The following is a 16,558-nucleotide window of genomic DNA, read 5'->3' as shown; positions in this document are numbered from 1 at the left end:
AGATAGCAGCAGCAGCATCTGGGTCTGGGTCCAGGATTCTTTTTTTTTTGCTGTGATGAGGAAAGGCAGTCTGATGCTTGAGCCTGAGAATTCCCAAGTTCTAAGTCCTGAGGGCGGGATTCCTGGGTCTGAGAGGGGAGGGGTCTGGGTGTCTAGACTCCTGGATCCAGAGGAGCTGGGTCCTCCGCTCCTGACTCTCAGAACCCCAGACGCTTGGGGTAAGCAGGTGGGGATCAGGCCTCGGGCACCGCCTACGCCAAGATGCCCCCTAGTGGTTGCCACGCTCCTCCACACACCAGAGGACAGACTGGGCTCAGCAGTTTATTTCTGGATCATAAACCCCTTCCAGCCCCTGGGGCTCCCTTCCCGCAGCACATCTTGGTGCCCTGTGGGGCGGAAAGAGAGGCGGTTTAGATAGTATCACAGCAAGATGGCGTGAGGTGAGCAGGGCCAGGCTGAGGGCAGGAACCTGGGTGGGAAGGGGGCCTCACCTGGCATCCAGGCCTTCACGGATCCCTCAGGGGCAGATGGAAGGGGAGACTTTCGCTTTAGGAGTTTCTGCAATGGCAAGAGTTTAAAGGCGATGTTGATTTCCTAGTACCAGTGTTCCCCTTCGGCCCCCACCGCCTCTTCCCTCAGACCCTGGAGTCCTGGGCCCCAGCTGCCCTCTGCACTCACCCTCGGGCTCCCGCCCCGGCCTGGGGGCTGGAGGTGACTTCCCACGGGGCTGAGGCCTCAGTCCAGAATCTTGGCAAGGGAAGAGGGGCTAGAAGTCTGGGAAGGGTCAGAGGTGCCTGCAGGGGAGGAGATTAAGAAATTTCACAGATAAGCTGCAGCGGTACTCCATCTCACAGGCCTGGACAGGGGTAACATGGTGATGGCGGGAGCGGGGGCGGGGGGGGTAGTGGGGGGCAGCATGGTAGGGTCTTGTCCCTAGCCCACGCTGTTTTGTTCCCCTAACACCTCTGGCTTGAGTAGAAAAAATTTTTTGTTTGTCTATCCATACATCCACCCATCCATTCACCTATCCATTCATACCTCCACCCATCCATCCATCCATTCACCCATCTAGCCATCCATCCATCCACCCATCTGCTCATCTAGCCATCCATCCATCCATCCACCCATCCATCCATCTATCCATCTACCCATCCACCCTCCCACCCATCTGTCCATCCATCCATCCATCCACCCATCTTCTTACCTATCCATCCGGCCATCCAGATATCTACCCATTCATCCAGATATCTACCCATCCAGCCATCCAGCCATTCCCCCATCTATCCCCCCATCCATCCATCTGTCTGACTGTCCATCCATCCATCTGTTCATCCATGCATCTACCCAGCAGTCCACCTATTCATTTGTTTATTCATCCGTCCATCCCACAAATTTCCTGAGGAGCTACAGCGTGTCAGCCACTGCTGTGGGCTCTGAAGAGACAGCAGGAACTAGACAGACAAAAATCTCTGTCCTCATGGAGCCAATAGTCTCTTAAGGAAGAGGTTTAACATAAGTCATCAGTGCACGGACAAGGAAATGTCCCAGAAAGTTGTGCGCCCTTCCAAGACCTGACAGTGGACGGGGTGAGGAGGGTGGTGATCAGACCTGAGGGTGACTGGGGAAAGCTTCTTGGAGGAGGGGGAAATTGAGCAGAAGTCTGAGTGCAAGAAGGATGTGAGCAGAAGTGTTGCAGTGGGTGGTGGGCTTGCTGGTTTTATAAGGAGTCCATTGATGCTGGAAAGGAGTTGAGGGGTTGCTGGGAGGTCAGAGTGGTGGGAAGGGGTCCAATCCCCAAGCCTTATGGGCTGATGGAGAGGACGGTGGCTTTAATTCTTGGAGTCCTGAGGTCTTGGGAGCTTCTGAGAGGTGAGGGAGGGGATCGGATTCAGGTTACAAATGCCCAATCTTGCTGACTTCCTCACAACCCCTGGGGTCCATGCCATGCTTGTCCCCATATACTCCACGTGTAGGCACTGAGGATGGGAGAGGCCCCCAGTGGCCACAGCAAGGTGCCTGGGTCCTTTTGAATGACTGTTTCAACCCCCTAAGGGGGACTTCTCTGCTGGAGAACACAGCATTGTGAGGGAGCATGCCCAGTCAGGGGATTCATCATACCCACATGGCAGGGACTGGCATCATGCCCATTTCACAGACAAGAAAAACAAGGATGGACTCTGGAGTCTGAAGCCAGGGGCCTGGGTTCCAGTCCTGACTCTCACATCCTTGAGCTGGGTGGCCTTCAGATCTTGGAGCCTCAGTGTACCCCTCTATGCAATAGGGGTCATAATAGCATCTACCTTATCAGGTTGTCCTGGCAACTAAATGACTGCCTTAAAAAGCAGCACCAGGGAGGGACTTCTCTGGTGGCACAGTGGATAGGAAGAGGCCTGCCAATGCAGGGGACAAGGGTTCGATCCCTGGCCTGGGAAGATTCCACATGCCCGTGTGCCACAGCTAGAGAAGCCGCTGCAATGATGAGCCCAGGCACCATGACAACAAGTAGCCCCCACTGGTCGCAACTAGAGAAAGCCCACGCAAAGCAACGGAGACCTGGAGCAGCAAAAACAAAACAAAACAGTCCTAGGAACTTCGCGGGCAGTCCAGTGGTTAAGATTTCCCACTTCCCCTGCAGGGAGCATGGGTTCAATCCCTGGTCAGGGAACTAAGATCCCGCATGCTGCGTGGCATGGCCTCCCCCCCCAAAAAAGGTAGCCCCAGGCCTATAGCAAGAGTTACACCCATATATATGAGCTGTTTTCATTATGACAGTCACCTTGCTGGGAAATAGCACACGGGGGCTCCCTCCTACAGCATGTTTTAAGCAATGAAGGAAGGAGAGTTGACTGGAATTTGAACTGGGAAGAGTCTGGGCAGAGGAGGAAAGAGCCTGCTGGGCAGAGGGCACAGCCTCAGTGACGGTGCGACCATCTGGCCAGAGGGGCCCACAGCCCTGTGTCCCTTTCATCATCCGCCGGGAGCCGGCTGAGTGCCTCTCACTGTTTCCATTTGGTTTTGGCTGCAGGTCGAGATCTGTTTTTAGCTTCCCTGGCTGGTGTCACTGCCTGCCTCCCCCCTCCCCGGCCCCGCTCTCCCCGGCTGGCTCTCCTGTTTTCTGTGGTCGAATAATGTTCCCGGACTTCCTGAGCTGTTTGTTTGAAGACTGCCCAGTATCGATTGGATCTGGTGTGTATTCAGCCTGAAACCTAACAGAGACCTCCTCTTACCCCCTGCCCCCACTCCAGGAAGCTGGGATTTGGAAAATGCTTGGGTGAAGAGTGCAGGGGGGATAAAAGCAAGGTGGGGGTTCGCTAAGAAAATAAACAGTTTTTTTTTGTTTTTTTTTTTAAGGGTTTTCTCCTCTTCCAGAAAGGCTGTGTGTTTGGGCAGGTGCAGTCTCCTCTCTGAGTTTTTTTTTTTTTTTTTCTCCTGGAAAATGAGGAGAGGAACATTTTCAACTTCCTAGGGCTTATGGGGAAGACTCATTCCATACCTTCTCCAGGGGATCTTCCGAACCCAGGTCTCCTTCATTGCAGGCAGATTCTTTACTGTCTGAGCCACCAGGGAAGTCCAGGGAAGCCCCATGGGGGTGCTATTTTTAGTAGGTGGTCAGGGAAGGCCTCCCCAAGGAGGGGATGAGAAAGTGAGCCTTGGGAAAGGAGATCTAAGCAGAGGGAACAGCTGGTGCAAAGACCCTGGGGTAAGGCATGCCTGGGATGCTGCAAGAGGATCCAGAAAGCCAGTGAGGTGGGGTGAGTAAGGAAGAGAAGAAGAGAAGAGGCCATAGAGGTATGATGTCAGATGGCATCTGTAAATGGGTGCAAAAAATGGGTGCCTGGCCTGCACCCCTAGGCATCTGGCCAGACCAGGGACCCCAGGAGTGAACGGGACCCACCTGCCCACCCCAGACCAGTGCCCTACTCACCACCTCCAGCTGGCCTCTGCTGCTGGGGCGCTTGGGGCACACATCCAGCTGAGAGGGCAGGGGAGGAGCTGAAGGGGCCATCTAAGGGAGACAGAGGGTGGGGAGGGCGTGTGAGCCGTCATTTTTTGCTCACCTACATGTCCCCCTGCCAGGAAGCCCAGCATTCAGGCGCTTTGTAGGCTTTGGAGGTAGAATGGAGAGTGAGACAAAGTCCTACCCTCGGGAGGGTTATACTAGAGAAGGTCACAGCCTCAGACCCTAGGGGAGGCAAAAGTCTGTGTCCTTGGCACCCCAGAAGCCTGTCACAAGCTCCCTCCTCCCTCAGACCCAGGGGTCCTCTTCCCCCAGCCCCTCCTCCCTCAGACCCTGGGGATTCCCGTTCCAGCTCCTGCCTGGCCTGCTCACCTGCTCCAGCTCCTCCTCGTCACTGCTGTCCTCTGGGTGCTCCACAGTGGCGCCGACTTGGAACTGATGGATACTCACAGCCTCTTGGCCCTTGATCTCGCAGCGGCAGAAGGGGCAGGTCTGGCTGTCTGAGTGCTGGGGGAGGTGGAGAGGGAAAGGATCAGGGTCTCCCTGTTCCCACCACGTCCTTTGGGATGACAGGGGCCTTTATGCCCCACCAAGTGATGTGGGGAGGACAGAGGGAGGGAAATGGAGAGAGAGAGAGAGAAGGAAGAGAGAAAGATGGAGAGAGAGATGTAGGATGGGGAGGAGGGGCTGCCTGAGGTCAGGAGGAGCCCAGGGAAGACAGGGTGCTATGTGGGTCTCAGCCTCGCAGTAGAGGTGCTATGGGGTAGGGATGCCTGGGGAAGATGCCTAAGAGTCCCTTGGACTGCAAGGAAATCAGACCAGTCAAGCCTAAAGGAAATCAACCCTGAATATTCATTGGAAGGACTGATGCTGAAGCTCCAATACTTTGGCTACCTGATGCTAAGAGCCGACTCACTGGAAAAGACCCTGATGCTGGGGAAGATTGAGGGCAGGAGGAGAAGGGGGTGACAGAGGATGAGACAGTTAAATAGCATCACCGACTCTATCAAATGGATATGAGTTTGCGCAAACTCCAGGAGATGGTGAAAGACAGGGAAGCCTGGTGTGCTGCAGTCCATGGGGTCACAAAGAGTCAGACACAGCTGAACAACTGAGCAACAAAAGGAATGCCTGAGACACTTGCCTGGCCTGTACGTATTCATTGTGTGGGGCCCCCAGAGACACCCCCTGCTACCCCCACTGGGGCCAGTGTTGTGGCTAGACTGGCCCTTTGGTTCTTAAGACTGCTGGGCGCATCAACCATCAGGGAACTTTGAAGAACAAGACTTAACTACTCACAGGTCCTGGAGGGTAACACAGGTTGCAGGTAGAGGGCAGAGGAGGCAGACCTGGGGCTCTGCCTTTATTGGGGGTGGAGTGGGGTGCCTAGATTTCGGGCGTTCACTGTTGAGTGGCAATTTTAAAGCAGAAGAGGAAGGAAGAAGCAGAGACTGGAAGAGAGAAGCGGGTCACTCCATGCTCAGTTACCTAGGGCTTTCTCAGGGGAAACGTCAAGGCTCCGGGCTTGATAGTCCCTTATCTGAGTCCGGAAGAGGGATGTCTTTGTTATGATAATCTCCCCAGTCAAAAGCTTAAGGCCAAACACTTACATCATAAAGGAAAAGCTGTGTATTAGGCACCTATACTCCACAGGGGCTCTCTTTACCCAGAGGCCTGAATCCTCCCTTGGGACGTCACTAGCCTCAGCCGCATTCCCCTGAGAAGGCAGATAAGGCTCAGAGAAGTAAAGCCACTGGTCCAGATCACCCAGCGAGGGGCTGCCACAGGCTCGAAATAGCATGTTAATTGTGGCCAGTCCGGCAGACACCACTGTCTCCCACTGGGGCCAATGCAGCATTTTCCATGAATAATATAACTGGAGATGGAGAAGCAGAGGTGACAGGTGTAGAGAGAGAAAGACAGAGGTATAGGCGGAGCAAGCCTCTGCTCTCCCTGGGCCTCAGTTTCCCCATGTGGTTGATGAGGCATCTGGGAGATGCTCTCGGTTCAGTCGCTCAGTCATGTCTGACTCTCGGTGACCCCACAGACTGCAGCACGCCAGGCTTCCCTGTCCATCATCACCAACTCCCGGAGCTTGCTCACACTCAGGTCCATCGAGTCGGTGATGCCATCCAACCATCTCATCCCCTTCTCCTGCCTGCAGGGGAGAGGTTCTAGGGGCTTTTATTGGAGGAAAGGGGTGGGGGACGAGGTGGGAAGGCAGGGCGGAGTCAGACCCACCAGCCAGGCAGCCAGGCAGCGGCTACAGAGCAGGTGCCCGCAGGGCTCTATCTTCACATCCTTGTTGCTCTCAGCACAGATCTTGCAGAGCTCAAACGTGGAGTCCATGGCCCAGTACAGCTGCAGCTGCTCCTGCCAGGTGAGAAGGGGACCACCAGAAGCAGGGGTGCTGTCAGCCATGAGCAGGCAAGTCGGGCCACCGGGAGTGAGTCCCGAACCTCAGCACCAGCCTTGAACCCTCTCCCAGGTTCAAGGCTGTGTGTCCAGCTGCCTCCTTACATGTGCTTTTGTTATCAGACTTGTTCTCTGGGGCTGGTCTACACTCAGGGTTGCCAGATTCAGCTAATAAACATACAGGATACCCTGTTAAATTTGATTTTCAGTGGAACAGTGAATACATTTTGAGATCTAATCCATGCAAATATTGCATGGATACACCTTAAATTTTTTTTTAATTAAAAAAAAATTTTTGACTGCACTGCATGGCATGTGGGATCTTAGTTCCCTGACCAAGGATCCCTGTGTCCCCCTGCAGTGGAAGTGCAGAGTCTTAACCACTGGACTGCCAGGGAAGTCCCTGCATGGGATACACTTATACTCAAAATTTTGTTTGGCATTTCTCTCACCCCTTGGGACAGTTGGAAGACTAAAAGCTGCCACTGGTGAATGCACAAAGTGCATTAGCTGCCCTGATGATCTCAGCAGTATCATTTCCTGGCTTCATTACCAGGAAAGCCCCTGGGTAAGAGGCAGGAGGGGCAATGTTTTCCAGAGGAGGAACAGAGAGGTCAAGCAATTTACCCCCAGGTCACATGGCCAAGCCAGCACAAAACCTGAAGGCTTCTGGGAGTCTGGGGCCTGACTCATGGGAGAGGATCCCTGAGCCAAGGTGCAGTGTGTGTGGGGGGCAGGTGGGCCTGGGTGGGGGCCTGGGCCTCACCTCCGACACGTGGATGTGCTGATGTGGTTCCATGTGGCAGAGTTCGGTCAGGTCCGGGTTGTGGTTCTTCCCATCCGGGTAGAGGTAGCTGGGGGAAGGGAGGAGGTGGGTATGGGGTCGGGGGGCATCCAGCACCCCCACCCTACCCTGGAGCGGCTGTCCCAGATACATGGCCAGCCTGGGGATATTTCCCCACCTTCTCCTCAAATGGGGACTTGGGCAAACTGTGTCCCCTCGGACCCCCATAGAAGGACTCCAGCTCTGGAAACCCCAGATGAATGAGAACCAGGAAGCATCAAACCTCAGGTCCAGCCCTCCCAGAACTTCACTCATCCTAGAGTCTTCAGGCCCCAGCGTAAAAGCATCTTTTTTTTTTCCCCCTAAAACTGCAAAACCTTCACAGCTCACCCCTCACCTTTCTTTTTTAAAGTTATCTGGCTGTGACACATCTTAGTTGCAGCGTGTAGGATCTAGTTCTCCAACCAGGGATCAAACCTGGACCCCCTGCATTGGGAGCGCAGAGTTTTATCCACTGGACCACCAGGGAAGTCCCCATAATAGCATCTTAGTCACAGATTGCAGGAGTGGCCAGATCCTGCAGTCTTAGGCCCATAGGGCTGGAAGGACAATTCCCACTTCACAGAGGGTGACCGGATCTCTGAATGAGAAAGGCGATGCCTGAGGCCATGCAGGCGTGCTGTGGGCCAGGTCTGAATGACCAGCTCCAGGACACCCCAGGCTCTGCACACCCTGAGTCTCCCATCCAAGTCATAAGTGACCAGAACTGGGCAACTCTACCTCACTGACCTCAGTTTTCTCTTCTGTAAAATGGACATAATCATGCCTAGGCTAAAGATGGGTGATAAGGATCAAGTAAGACAGTGCTTAGAAAACACATAGGACTCAGACCCCACACATAAACACCCAGTGAGAGGGGAACTGCTAGGATCAATGTTTAAAGACCCAGAATACTGTCTCACTGTGAGGTAGAAAGAGCTTGATGTCCCCTCCCCGCCTCTCTCTTGACTCGTCCGTTTCTAGAATTGTGTGTGTGTGTGCATGCACGCACTCAGGTACATAGATCAGAGGGGTTAAACCAGATGGACGATGTTCACATTTATTTTAACTCTGGAATCCTCCGCTGAAATCTGACCTGGAACTCAATACCTTATAGTATATAGCATAAGATATATAGCATGCCAGGGAAGCCTGGCGTGCTGCAGTCCATGGGGTCGTAAAGAGTCGGACGCGACTGAGCACACATACATACATAAATACACACACACATCCCCAGTAGATTTTCATTACTTGTGGATTTTGTATGTGCAGACTTGCCTACTTGCTAAACTGTACTTGGAACCTCAAAATCAGTACTCCCTGTGGCACTTTCATGGTCATTCACAGCCAGGCCTGCTCCTAGCTGAGAATGAACCAGGCAGCATCTGGCCTTTTCCGTTCAGCTCTCTATTATACACGTGTTCTTTGAGCAGTCTGTGTTGTGCCCCATTTTAGTGCTCTGTCCTGGTGACCGCGCTGGTTCCAACGCCCCCGGGCAGAGTGCTGAAGTGTCTCGTGTCCTAAACACAGGAAGGCTGCGATGTGCCTCGTAGAGAAAATACATGTGGGAAATGAGCTTCGTTCAGGTGGGAGTTACGTGCTGCTGGCCACAAGTTCAAAGCAAATGTATCAACGAAGGGTATTAAATTAGGTGTCTTTAAACAGAAATACAGGCTTCCCCAGTGGCTCGGTGGTAAAGAATCCGCCTGCCATGCAGAAGATACAGGAGACGTGGGTTTGATCCGTGGGTCAGGAAGATTCCCTGGAGGAGGGTGTGGCAACCCCCTCCAGTATTCTTGCCTGGAGAATTCCATGGACAGAGGAGCCTGGTGGGCTACAGTCCATGGGGTCGCAAAGAGTCGGACATGACTGAATTGACTTAGCACACACACAACTGTATATTTACCTATCTATCCATCCATCCATCTACTTATCTAGCTACCTATCTAATCTACCTATCCTCCTTTTAATCTATCTACCTACCTACCTATCACCCTATCTATCTATCCATTCATCCATTCTATCTATCCAACATCATCCATCCATCTACCTACCTACCTATCTAGCTGCTTATCTAATCTATCTGTTAATCTAGTCTTTCTTCCTATCTATCTATCATCTATGTATCCATCACAGTCCTACTGTGAAGAAAGCTGAGCGCCAAAAAATTGATGCTTTTGAACTGTGGTGTTGGAGAAGACTCTTGAGAGTCCTTTGGACTGCAAGGAGATCCAATCAGTCCATCCTAAAGCAGATCAGTCCTGGGTGTTCATTGGAAGGACTGATGTTGAAGCTGAAACTCCAATACTTTGGCCACCTCACAGGAAAGACCCTGATGCTGGGAGGGATTGGGGGCAGGAGGAGAAGAGGACAACAGAGGATGAGATGGCTGGATGGCATCACCGACTCAATGGACATGAGTTTGAGTAAACTCCGGGAGTTGGTGATGGGCAGGGAGCCCTGGCGTGCTGTGATTCATGGGGTCTCAAAGAGTCGGACACGACTGAGCGACTGAACTGAACTGAATCCATCTCTCATATATCCATCCATTATCTATCTCAGCATATCATATAGATACGATCGCTAGCTAAGGAGGCTCTGGTTAAACCTCCAAGGTGAGACTCAGGAACCTTGTTTACCTTTTTCGCCCCTCCTGTCCCACACAAGTCTGATTCCGAAAGAGGGGCTCTGAGGTGGCCAAGATTAGACTGAAAACTCCAGTCTAGCTTTTTGCTCAGTTCTCCTTCTGCTCTTAAGGTCTAGATGATAGAACAGGACATGGGTATCTAGAAGCAAAAGCCTTGAGTGCAAGTCCAAGGAAGGGGACCACTGGGGTTGTGCCCAGCTCCCACACACTCCTCCTAGACCTGCTGCTAGCTCAACATGGCAGCCGGTGGGAACTGGAAAGGCGTCCCTTCCTGACCTTTGCCTGCCACCTGCTGGAACACTATAGTGTTGCAATTTTATGTTGTCAACGCATGTTGTCTGTGAACCCCGTGCTCTCGGACGGAGTCATCCCTCCTAGGATGGTGACTCACAAGCCTTCCTTCTGTCCTTCCAGGAGCACCTGGAACAAGGGTTTGTTGAGAGGGATGGTCTGTAAGATGCTGCCGTCTGAGCTCACGTATCCGATGGCCCACTTCCCCAGGTGAGTGCAGCTGGGCCGGAAGATGTAGCTGGAGGAAGAGGTAGGAAGGGATGGGGGAGTAAGTGGTCACTGCTGACCCTCTGGAACCTCCTGGCTCCTCACCCTGTTGGGGATCCAGGTGTCTAAATTCTTGCTCCATCATAAACTTCCTACCTTTTAGGCAAAAGAGGCGCTGTCCACCACAGGCCCCTGTCCACCACTGTAGGGAATGTCTGGGGTGTTTACCTGTTAAGCTCTTCCTCCACTGTCACTGGGTTTAGACAACACTGGGACTTTTGCTGGAAGTAATAGGAGCAAGGCACCCCATTTCTATAGGGGATGCTAAGCTGGTAGGGTGTAGAGCTGTGGCTTCTAGAAAGCATTTGCCACCACAAGGAAAGACTATGTCTGAGAATGAGGCTAGCGCAGAGGAAAGCTGGGGAAGGATAGGAACTGATTTCTGACAACAGCACTTGAGCACCTGGATCCAGCTGTTCCTGAAATCCACACCTGGTCTTTTCAATTATGGCCATCGATTCATTCCTTTTTCTTTCCCTTTCCACCAGTCTCAAGTGTAACTGGAAAAGTGCTAACATACCATCTTCAGGGTCCTGCACCTCTGCCCTGCAAAGACTTAGGAATCTGACATCCTATTCCTTTAACCTCTTGGTGTTCCAGGTAGCTCAGTCCCTCAATTTTTAGCCCTCTAGAGGGCTCCAGTGGCTCAAAACTCCTGGCTTGAAATACTTTAAGGACTCAGGTGTCTGGTTTCCCAGCAGGTGGGAAGTCATATTCAAAATATTTAACAGATGCATGGGTTTGAACCTATGAGAAACAGATCGCATCCCGGGGCAGGATCTTCAGGCCCCCTTGAGGGACCAGGGGTATCGTCCCTTTAGCTGCTGGACTGTGGGCGGGTTTAGGTGGTCCCAGGACAACCTAGGTGGCGGGGCACTCAGCATTCTTCCTCTGAGTTCTCGACTCTCTGGGGTCCCAGGTACCACAGCCCTTCAGTTCTTACTTTCTGAAGGATGTCTGGGTCACCCAGACACCCCAGCCCAGGATCCAGACCCTGCAACCCTCACAGCCTCCTCCTCACGAGGCCTGGCCCTTTTACCTGCCTGGCTTGTCTCTGAAAGTCTGCAGACGGGCTCGGACCTCGTCGTATGTGAGGAAGGCCATGTAACCCGGGTGGTTGACCGCCAGGAGCTGCCAGTTCTTGAGGAGTGTTGGCCACGGCTAGGGCGGGGCAGCGCTGAGGTCAGGGAGGGGCCAAGGAAGCCGCCTACGCTCCTAGTGCCTCCCGGGGTCCAAGAACACAGATGCCTCACTCACACCCACCGTGGGCCTCAGGAACATCTTTGACATAGAAGATTCCAGGCCCTTCCACTTCCAGGACTCAGGAGTCCAAGCCCCCAGCCCTTCCTCCCACAGACCCAGGAGTCTGGGCTCCCAACCTCTCCTCCCCCAGGACCCAAGAGTCTAGGCTTCAGACCCCGGCCTTCCCTGACCTGGAAGAGCCTGGTGAAGATGTCAAACTCGAAGATGGACACGTGGCCGCTGCAGGTGAGGTCGATGGTGGAGCGCAAGGCCAGGGCCGTGGAGCCTGGCTCCACGGGGTGACAGATGCATAAGACCGCCTCAAAGTCAGCCCAGGGCAGCACACATCTAGGTGGGGTTGGGAATGGGGGGTGCAGATGAGGCCTCTGGGAGCCTAGCATGGGAGCACTCCTGGGAAGGAGCGGGGCTGGGCTCCTGAATGAGGGAGGAGGGGCTGCGGGGTCTGACTTCTGGGTCTGAGGGAGGAGGGGGCCTGAGGGTCTGAATTCTTGGGCCCCTGGTCAGGGGCAGGATGGGGCTCCAGCCGCTGAGGGATCCTGGGGTGGGCGCTCACTCACCGGGTTCCGCAGTACTCCCTCCAGAAAGTGTGGGCGGAGACCTTGGTGAGCTGGTAGGTGTGGCCGCAGTACTTGCCCCCGGGGAAGAGCGCGCCCAGCTCCGCGTGCATGTAGCTGAAGATGAGGGCCAGCTTGGCCAGCTGCCGCCTGCGGGGATGGGCTCTGAGGACTTGGACTTGACCTTGGGAGCCCCACTGACCCTTCCACTCCGTGTGGGGAACACCCGCAGGGACGAAGCCCCCAGCCTCTAAGATGTTAGTGCACGATGAAAGTCGGTCCTGAGACCACCTGTTTCAGTCCTGACGCGTCCCCTCTGGGGACCTCTTTTTCCCCATCTATGAAGGAAAGGGAGGTACCGCCTCATATCCAAGGCATCCCCCAGCAAACAAATCCCAGTCTCTGCCTGAAGCCTTGCCTAGTCGGATGTGGGGAGCACTAGGGCTGGGGCCATTTAGGGCAGTCTGAACTCGAAGACTCCCTGTTGGTTTAAGCAGCCCGGGGTGGTGGACCCCTGGGCTTCCTCCTGCTCACTGCCTCCCTGAGGAACCACTCAGGATGTGGGGAGCAGCAGAGGATAGCTCTGACACTTAGCTCTGTGATTTTTACAAGTTCCTTTTTTCCTCTTCAAGCCTCAGTTTCCTCAGCTGTGAAATGGGTATAAATACAGGATAAGTACAGCCCCTGCCCCATGGTGGGGTGGGGGTGGTGAATGATAAGGATTCTTACCTATCTTACGAGCACATAAGATGCCAGGCACAACTTGGTATAGAGTCGGCATTCAGGGCATGTTAATTAGTTACTGTTCTTATTATTTTATATGAATAGCCTCCAGGTCTGTCAGATTCTTGGTGCTTTTTATAGGGAAACCCTTGATAGTTTCTAAGCACCCTCCCTTCCCACAGTCTATAATGCAGTCACTATTCACATGTGACTGGTCCAACTTGAAATGTGTTCTAAATGTGAAATGCACACTAGGTTTCAGAAACTTAGTGCAAAAGTGAAAGTGAAAGTTGCTCAGTCATGTCCAACTCATTTCCACCCCATGGATTATACTATACAGTCCGTGAAATTCTCTAGGCCAGAATAGTGGAGTGGGTATCCTTTCCCTGGTAGCTTAGCTGATAAAGAATCCACCTGCAATGTGGGAGACCTGGGTTTGATCCCTGGGTTGGGGAGATCCCCTGGAGAAGGGAAAGGCTACCCACTCCAGTATTCTGGCCTGGAGAATTCCATGAACCATATAGTCCATGTGGTCGCAAAGAGTTGGACATGACTGAGTGACTTTCACTAGTGCAAAAGGAAAAAAAAAAAAAAAAGAATGTGAATTATTGCATTAAGCATCACCTTATATTTATTGACTATAAGTTGAGTTCATAATATTTTGGATATAATGAATTTTTAAAAGTTTCTGAAATTCATTTCACCTGCTTAAAAAAACTTTTTGTAATATGTCTACTGGAAAATGAAAAACTACATATGTGGCTTCCATTAGAGTTTTGTGGAAAGTCCTGGTCTAGAATCTCCATCAGAGTTGCTAGGACCCCACGACTCTAGAAAATCCACTGAGCCACTCACTGAGTCCCTAGGCTTCCTAGTTTCTAGAACCTACTGAATCTAGAACAGTGGTGCTCAGTGGAGTTATACTACCCTTCTAAGGAGCTTCTAGAAATTTGCTTGAGGCTAGATTGTGGGGGACCATATCCTCCAGTAAGATTTACCCACCCCTTACTCAACTTTCCAATGTCCCATCATACATTTGTGAAGATGGAAAATCCAGTTACAGTGATCTGAGCTTAGAGTCCAATTCCATTTTACATAAACTTTTCTGTTTTTGCCACACCCTTTGGCTTGCGAGCTCTTAGGTCGAAAGACCAGAGATCAGATCCTGGCTCTGCAGTGAAAGCAGAGTCCTAACCCTACGTAAGCATTTTTTGCACATTGAAAATCGATTCTGAATTTTACAGAAATTCACTATCCTAGGTGTCAAGGGAAGTCTGTTTCATTCAGCAATGGATGATTTTTCCTCCCAGGTACAAGTGTACAAGAACTAGTCAATTCTGCCTTCCCAAGTAACTAAAACAGTGCCTTGGCATTTTCATTCCAAATATAAATAATTGTATTATAAAGAACATTCCTTTGATCATTCCCTTATACTACAATTTGGGCATTATAGTGATTTCTTTTTAAAGAATTATGAGTAGGTAGGTTATTCACCCGATATATGTCATTTCAGGATAGATTTAAAGAGACACCACGAAATATTTGTTCTAAAGAAAGGGCTTGGGGGCCTGTTGGGGTTGAGAGCTACTGTTCCAAGCCTTGTTCTGGCTCTAGACCTCAAAACTCTGCCCCTGTCACTCAACAGCCTTTTCTTGGAAATTCAGAACCAGAGCAGGCAGCCTGCAGACAAAAAGAAAAAAGAAAAAAAAACAAAAAAACCCCCTAGGTCCTGAGCTAGGCACCCAAGGAACTTAAGACAGGCTAAGGAACTAAAGACAGGCTCTGAGAGTGTCCCAGGCAGGGCTGGTGATGGGGGCTTCAGAGCTCTTTCTCCAGAGCTCCGCATGCAGGAAGCTTCCTGGGGGTCCCCACGTTCCGGAATGTGTCTAAATCCTCGAGGCTAACAGCCCACTTCTGGGCCAAGAACGAAGGGGACATGGTGAGTTCAGGGACTCCATGCCCAAAGAAGGAAAAAAAACCTGGGAGGCTTAGTTTCCCGGGTTCTTTCACGGAGAAGGGCTTGCGATCGTGACCCCCCCGGTTGGAGGGAGGAGGATGCTCGCAGCCTGAGGGAGCCCCACCGACGATCTCAACCTTTGCCCGGGCGCAAGGGCTCACCTGAGTCTGGAGCCCTCCCGGAAGAGCTCGTCGTTGGCAATCTTTCGGCTCTGGGGCGACAGCAGCGCCGCCACCTGCCTGCTCTTGGCCTCCAGGTTAGCCAGATAGACCACCAGAAAGTCCCACGCCCCACCGGGACCCTCGGGGACGTCTCCGCCGGCCTCCCGCCGGGCTTGCGCCACCTGGCGCAGCAGCTGCGCCGTGCGGGGCAGCAGGTCCCGAAGGGAGGGGGGACTCGAGGAGAGCCGGGGGTCCCCGCATTGTTCTTCCAGGCGCTGCAGCAGCCTCACCGCGCGGCCGAACGCGCGGGATTCTCTCCACTGTCGTCCCCGCAGGGCCGCCGCAGCCATGGGTCCCTCTGACGCCGGAGGAGGGACGAGGGCCCGCGGAGAAAGGCCGGGCACCGCCCAGCCCCAGGTAGGGGCGGGACGGGGCGGCAGAGGTGAGGGCTGGCCCTGGAGAACCGGGGGAGGTGACTGCCCGTAACTGTGTGCCCCAAGGGGGTGGTGGCTGGGGGCTCTGGCACCTGGCTTCCCTAGAGATGGGGTTTCTCACGTCCGATCACCAAAGGAAAGCCGGATGGTGTGGCTTTGGTGGGTGGCGATAGGACTTCCTGGGCGGGTGGGAATCGCAGGTCCGATGCCTGGGCCCTTTCTGGGGAGGGGTGGGGAGCTGGGTTCCAAGTTAGCAATGGAGGAGGGGTTGGGAAAAATCTAGGACTTTTGTTGGGGGCGAGGGTGGGGCTGGGAGTTTAGCTACCCAGACCGTGAAGGGGAGTGGTGTTGGGAGGTAGCTTTCCTGGATCGTGGGTCAAAGTTTAGGTCATTGGTCGTGGCATGGAATTAAAGGTTAGAGCTGAACCTTCTAGGAGGAAACGTTAGGGAAATAGTGCGACCCTTCCGTCCCGGAGAAGGAACACAGCGTGCCCAGACCCGTGAGTCCCCTAAGAGCAGGATTTGGGAGGAGGGTGTCTGAAGGAGCAGGAATCTGGTGACGTAATTCCCGGGTCCCCATAAGCAGGGCCCTGAGAGAAATCAGGCTGGAATTGAGACACTCAGATTTCCAAAGGAGGTGGTGGGGGCTTCTGGATCCCCACGGGATGAGGCGGGAAGATGGGGCTCATGACTGCAGCAGCTGCCCAGAGCAGGGCTGGAGAGACGCGGTTTTCTCCCCAACCTACTTCGCCTATAGCCTCTACCCAGGCTGCGCGCTGGGCGGCCACGCGGGGCCCTGGTGGGTCTTACGGTCCCTCCGTCACTCAAGGGATCCAGGCCACGCCCCCTGGCTTCCTGGCCACGCCCCGGTCAGGAGACTGGCCTGGTTCTGATTACAAATATGTCCACACCTAGAGAATTTCTTTGCTGGTGGCTCAGACAGTAAAGAATCTGCCTGCAGTGCTGGAGACCTGGGTTCGATCCCTGAGTTGGGAAGATCCCCTGGAGGCGGGCATGGAAACCGATTCCGGTATTCTTGCCTGGAGAATCCCCATGGACAGAGGA

At 53.3% G+C, this 16,558-nt stretch overlaps 1 protein-coding gene across 2 annotated transcripts; it reads right to left on the bottom strand.

Moving 5' to 3' along the window:
• Window positions 1–308: 308 nt before the first annotated feature.
• CBLC (Cbl proto-oncogene C) lies at window positions 309–15,650 on the bottom strand. Of its 2 annotated transcripts, XM_061139559.1 has the most exons (12): window positions 15,060–15,648; window positions 12,222–12,368; window positions 11,835–11,991; window positions 11,441–11,562; window positions 10,235–10,372; window positions 7,140–7,227; window positions 6,200–6,331; window positions 4,331–4,465; window positions 3,926–4,006; window positions 679–794; window positions 492–558; window positions 309–386 (listed from the first exon to the last, which is right to left on the bottom strand). In XM_061139559.1, exons 1-11 carry the CDS (start codon window positions 15,407–15,409, stop codon window positions 549–551), a joined length of 1,476 nt encoding a protein of 491 aa, XP_060995542.1. In that variant the 5' UTR covers window positions 15,410–15,648; the 3' UTR covers window positions 309–386; window positions 492–548. The 2 variants fall into 2 exon arrangements, with proteins under 2 accessions (XP_060995542.1, XP_060995543.1); XM_061139560.1 differs by lacking the exon at window positions 3,926–4,006 and having other exon boundaries at window positions 15,060–15,650.
• Between the last annotated feature and the right edge of the window lie 908 nt (window positions 15,651–16,558).

Source organism: Dama dama, chromosome 4 (genome assembly GCF_033118175.1).
Source record: "Dama dama isolate Ldn47 chromosome 4, ASM3311817v1, whole genome shotgun sequence".
Classification (NCBI taxonomy): Eukaryota; Metazoa; Chordata; class Mammalia; order Artiodactyla; family Cervidae; genus Dama; species Dama dama.
The sequence above is the reverse complement of the archived record's forward strand: the minus strand, read 5'-3'. Positions and strand labels throughout refer to the sequence as shown.

Bases quoted from the DNA above. Each gene is read 5' to 3' on its own strand.
- CBLC (XM_061139559.1), bottom strand. From the start codon at position 15,409: ATGGCTGCGGCGGCCCTGCGGGGACGACAGTGGAGAGAATCCCGCGCG. The intron at 12,369-15,059 runs GTGAGCCCTTGC...CCATCCCCGCAG, and splicing joins CGGGAGGGCTCCAGACTCAG to GCGGCAGCTGGCCAAGCTGG. The intron at 7,228-10,234 runs GTGAGTCACCAT...CCCTTCCCCCAG, and splicing joins GAAGGACAGAAGGAAGGCTT to CTACCTCTACCCGGATGGGA.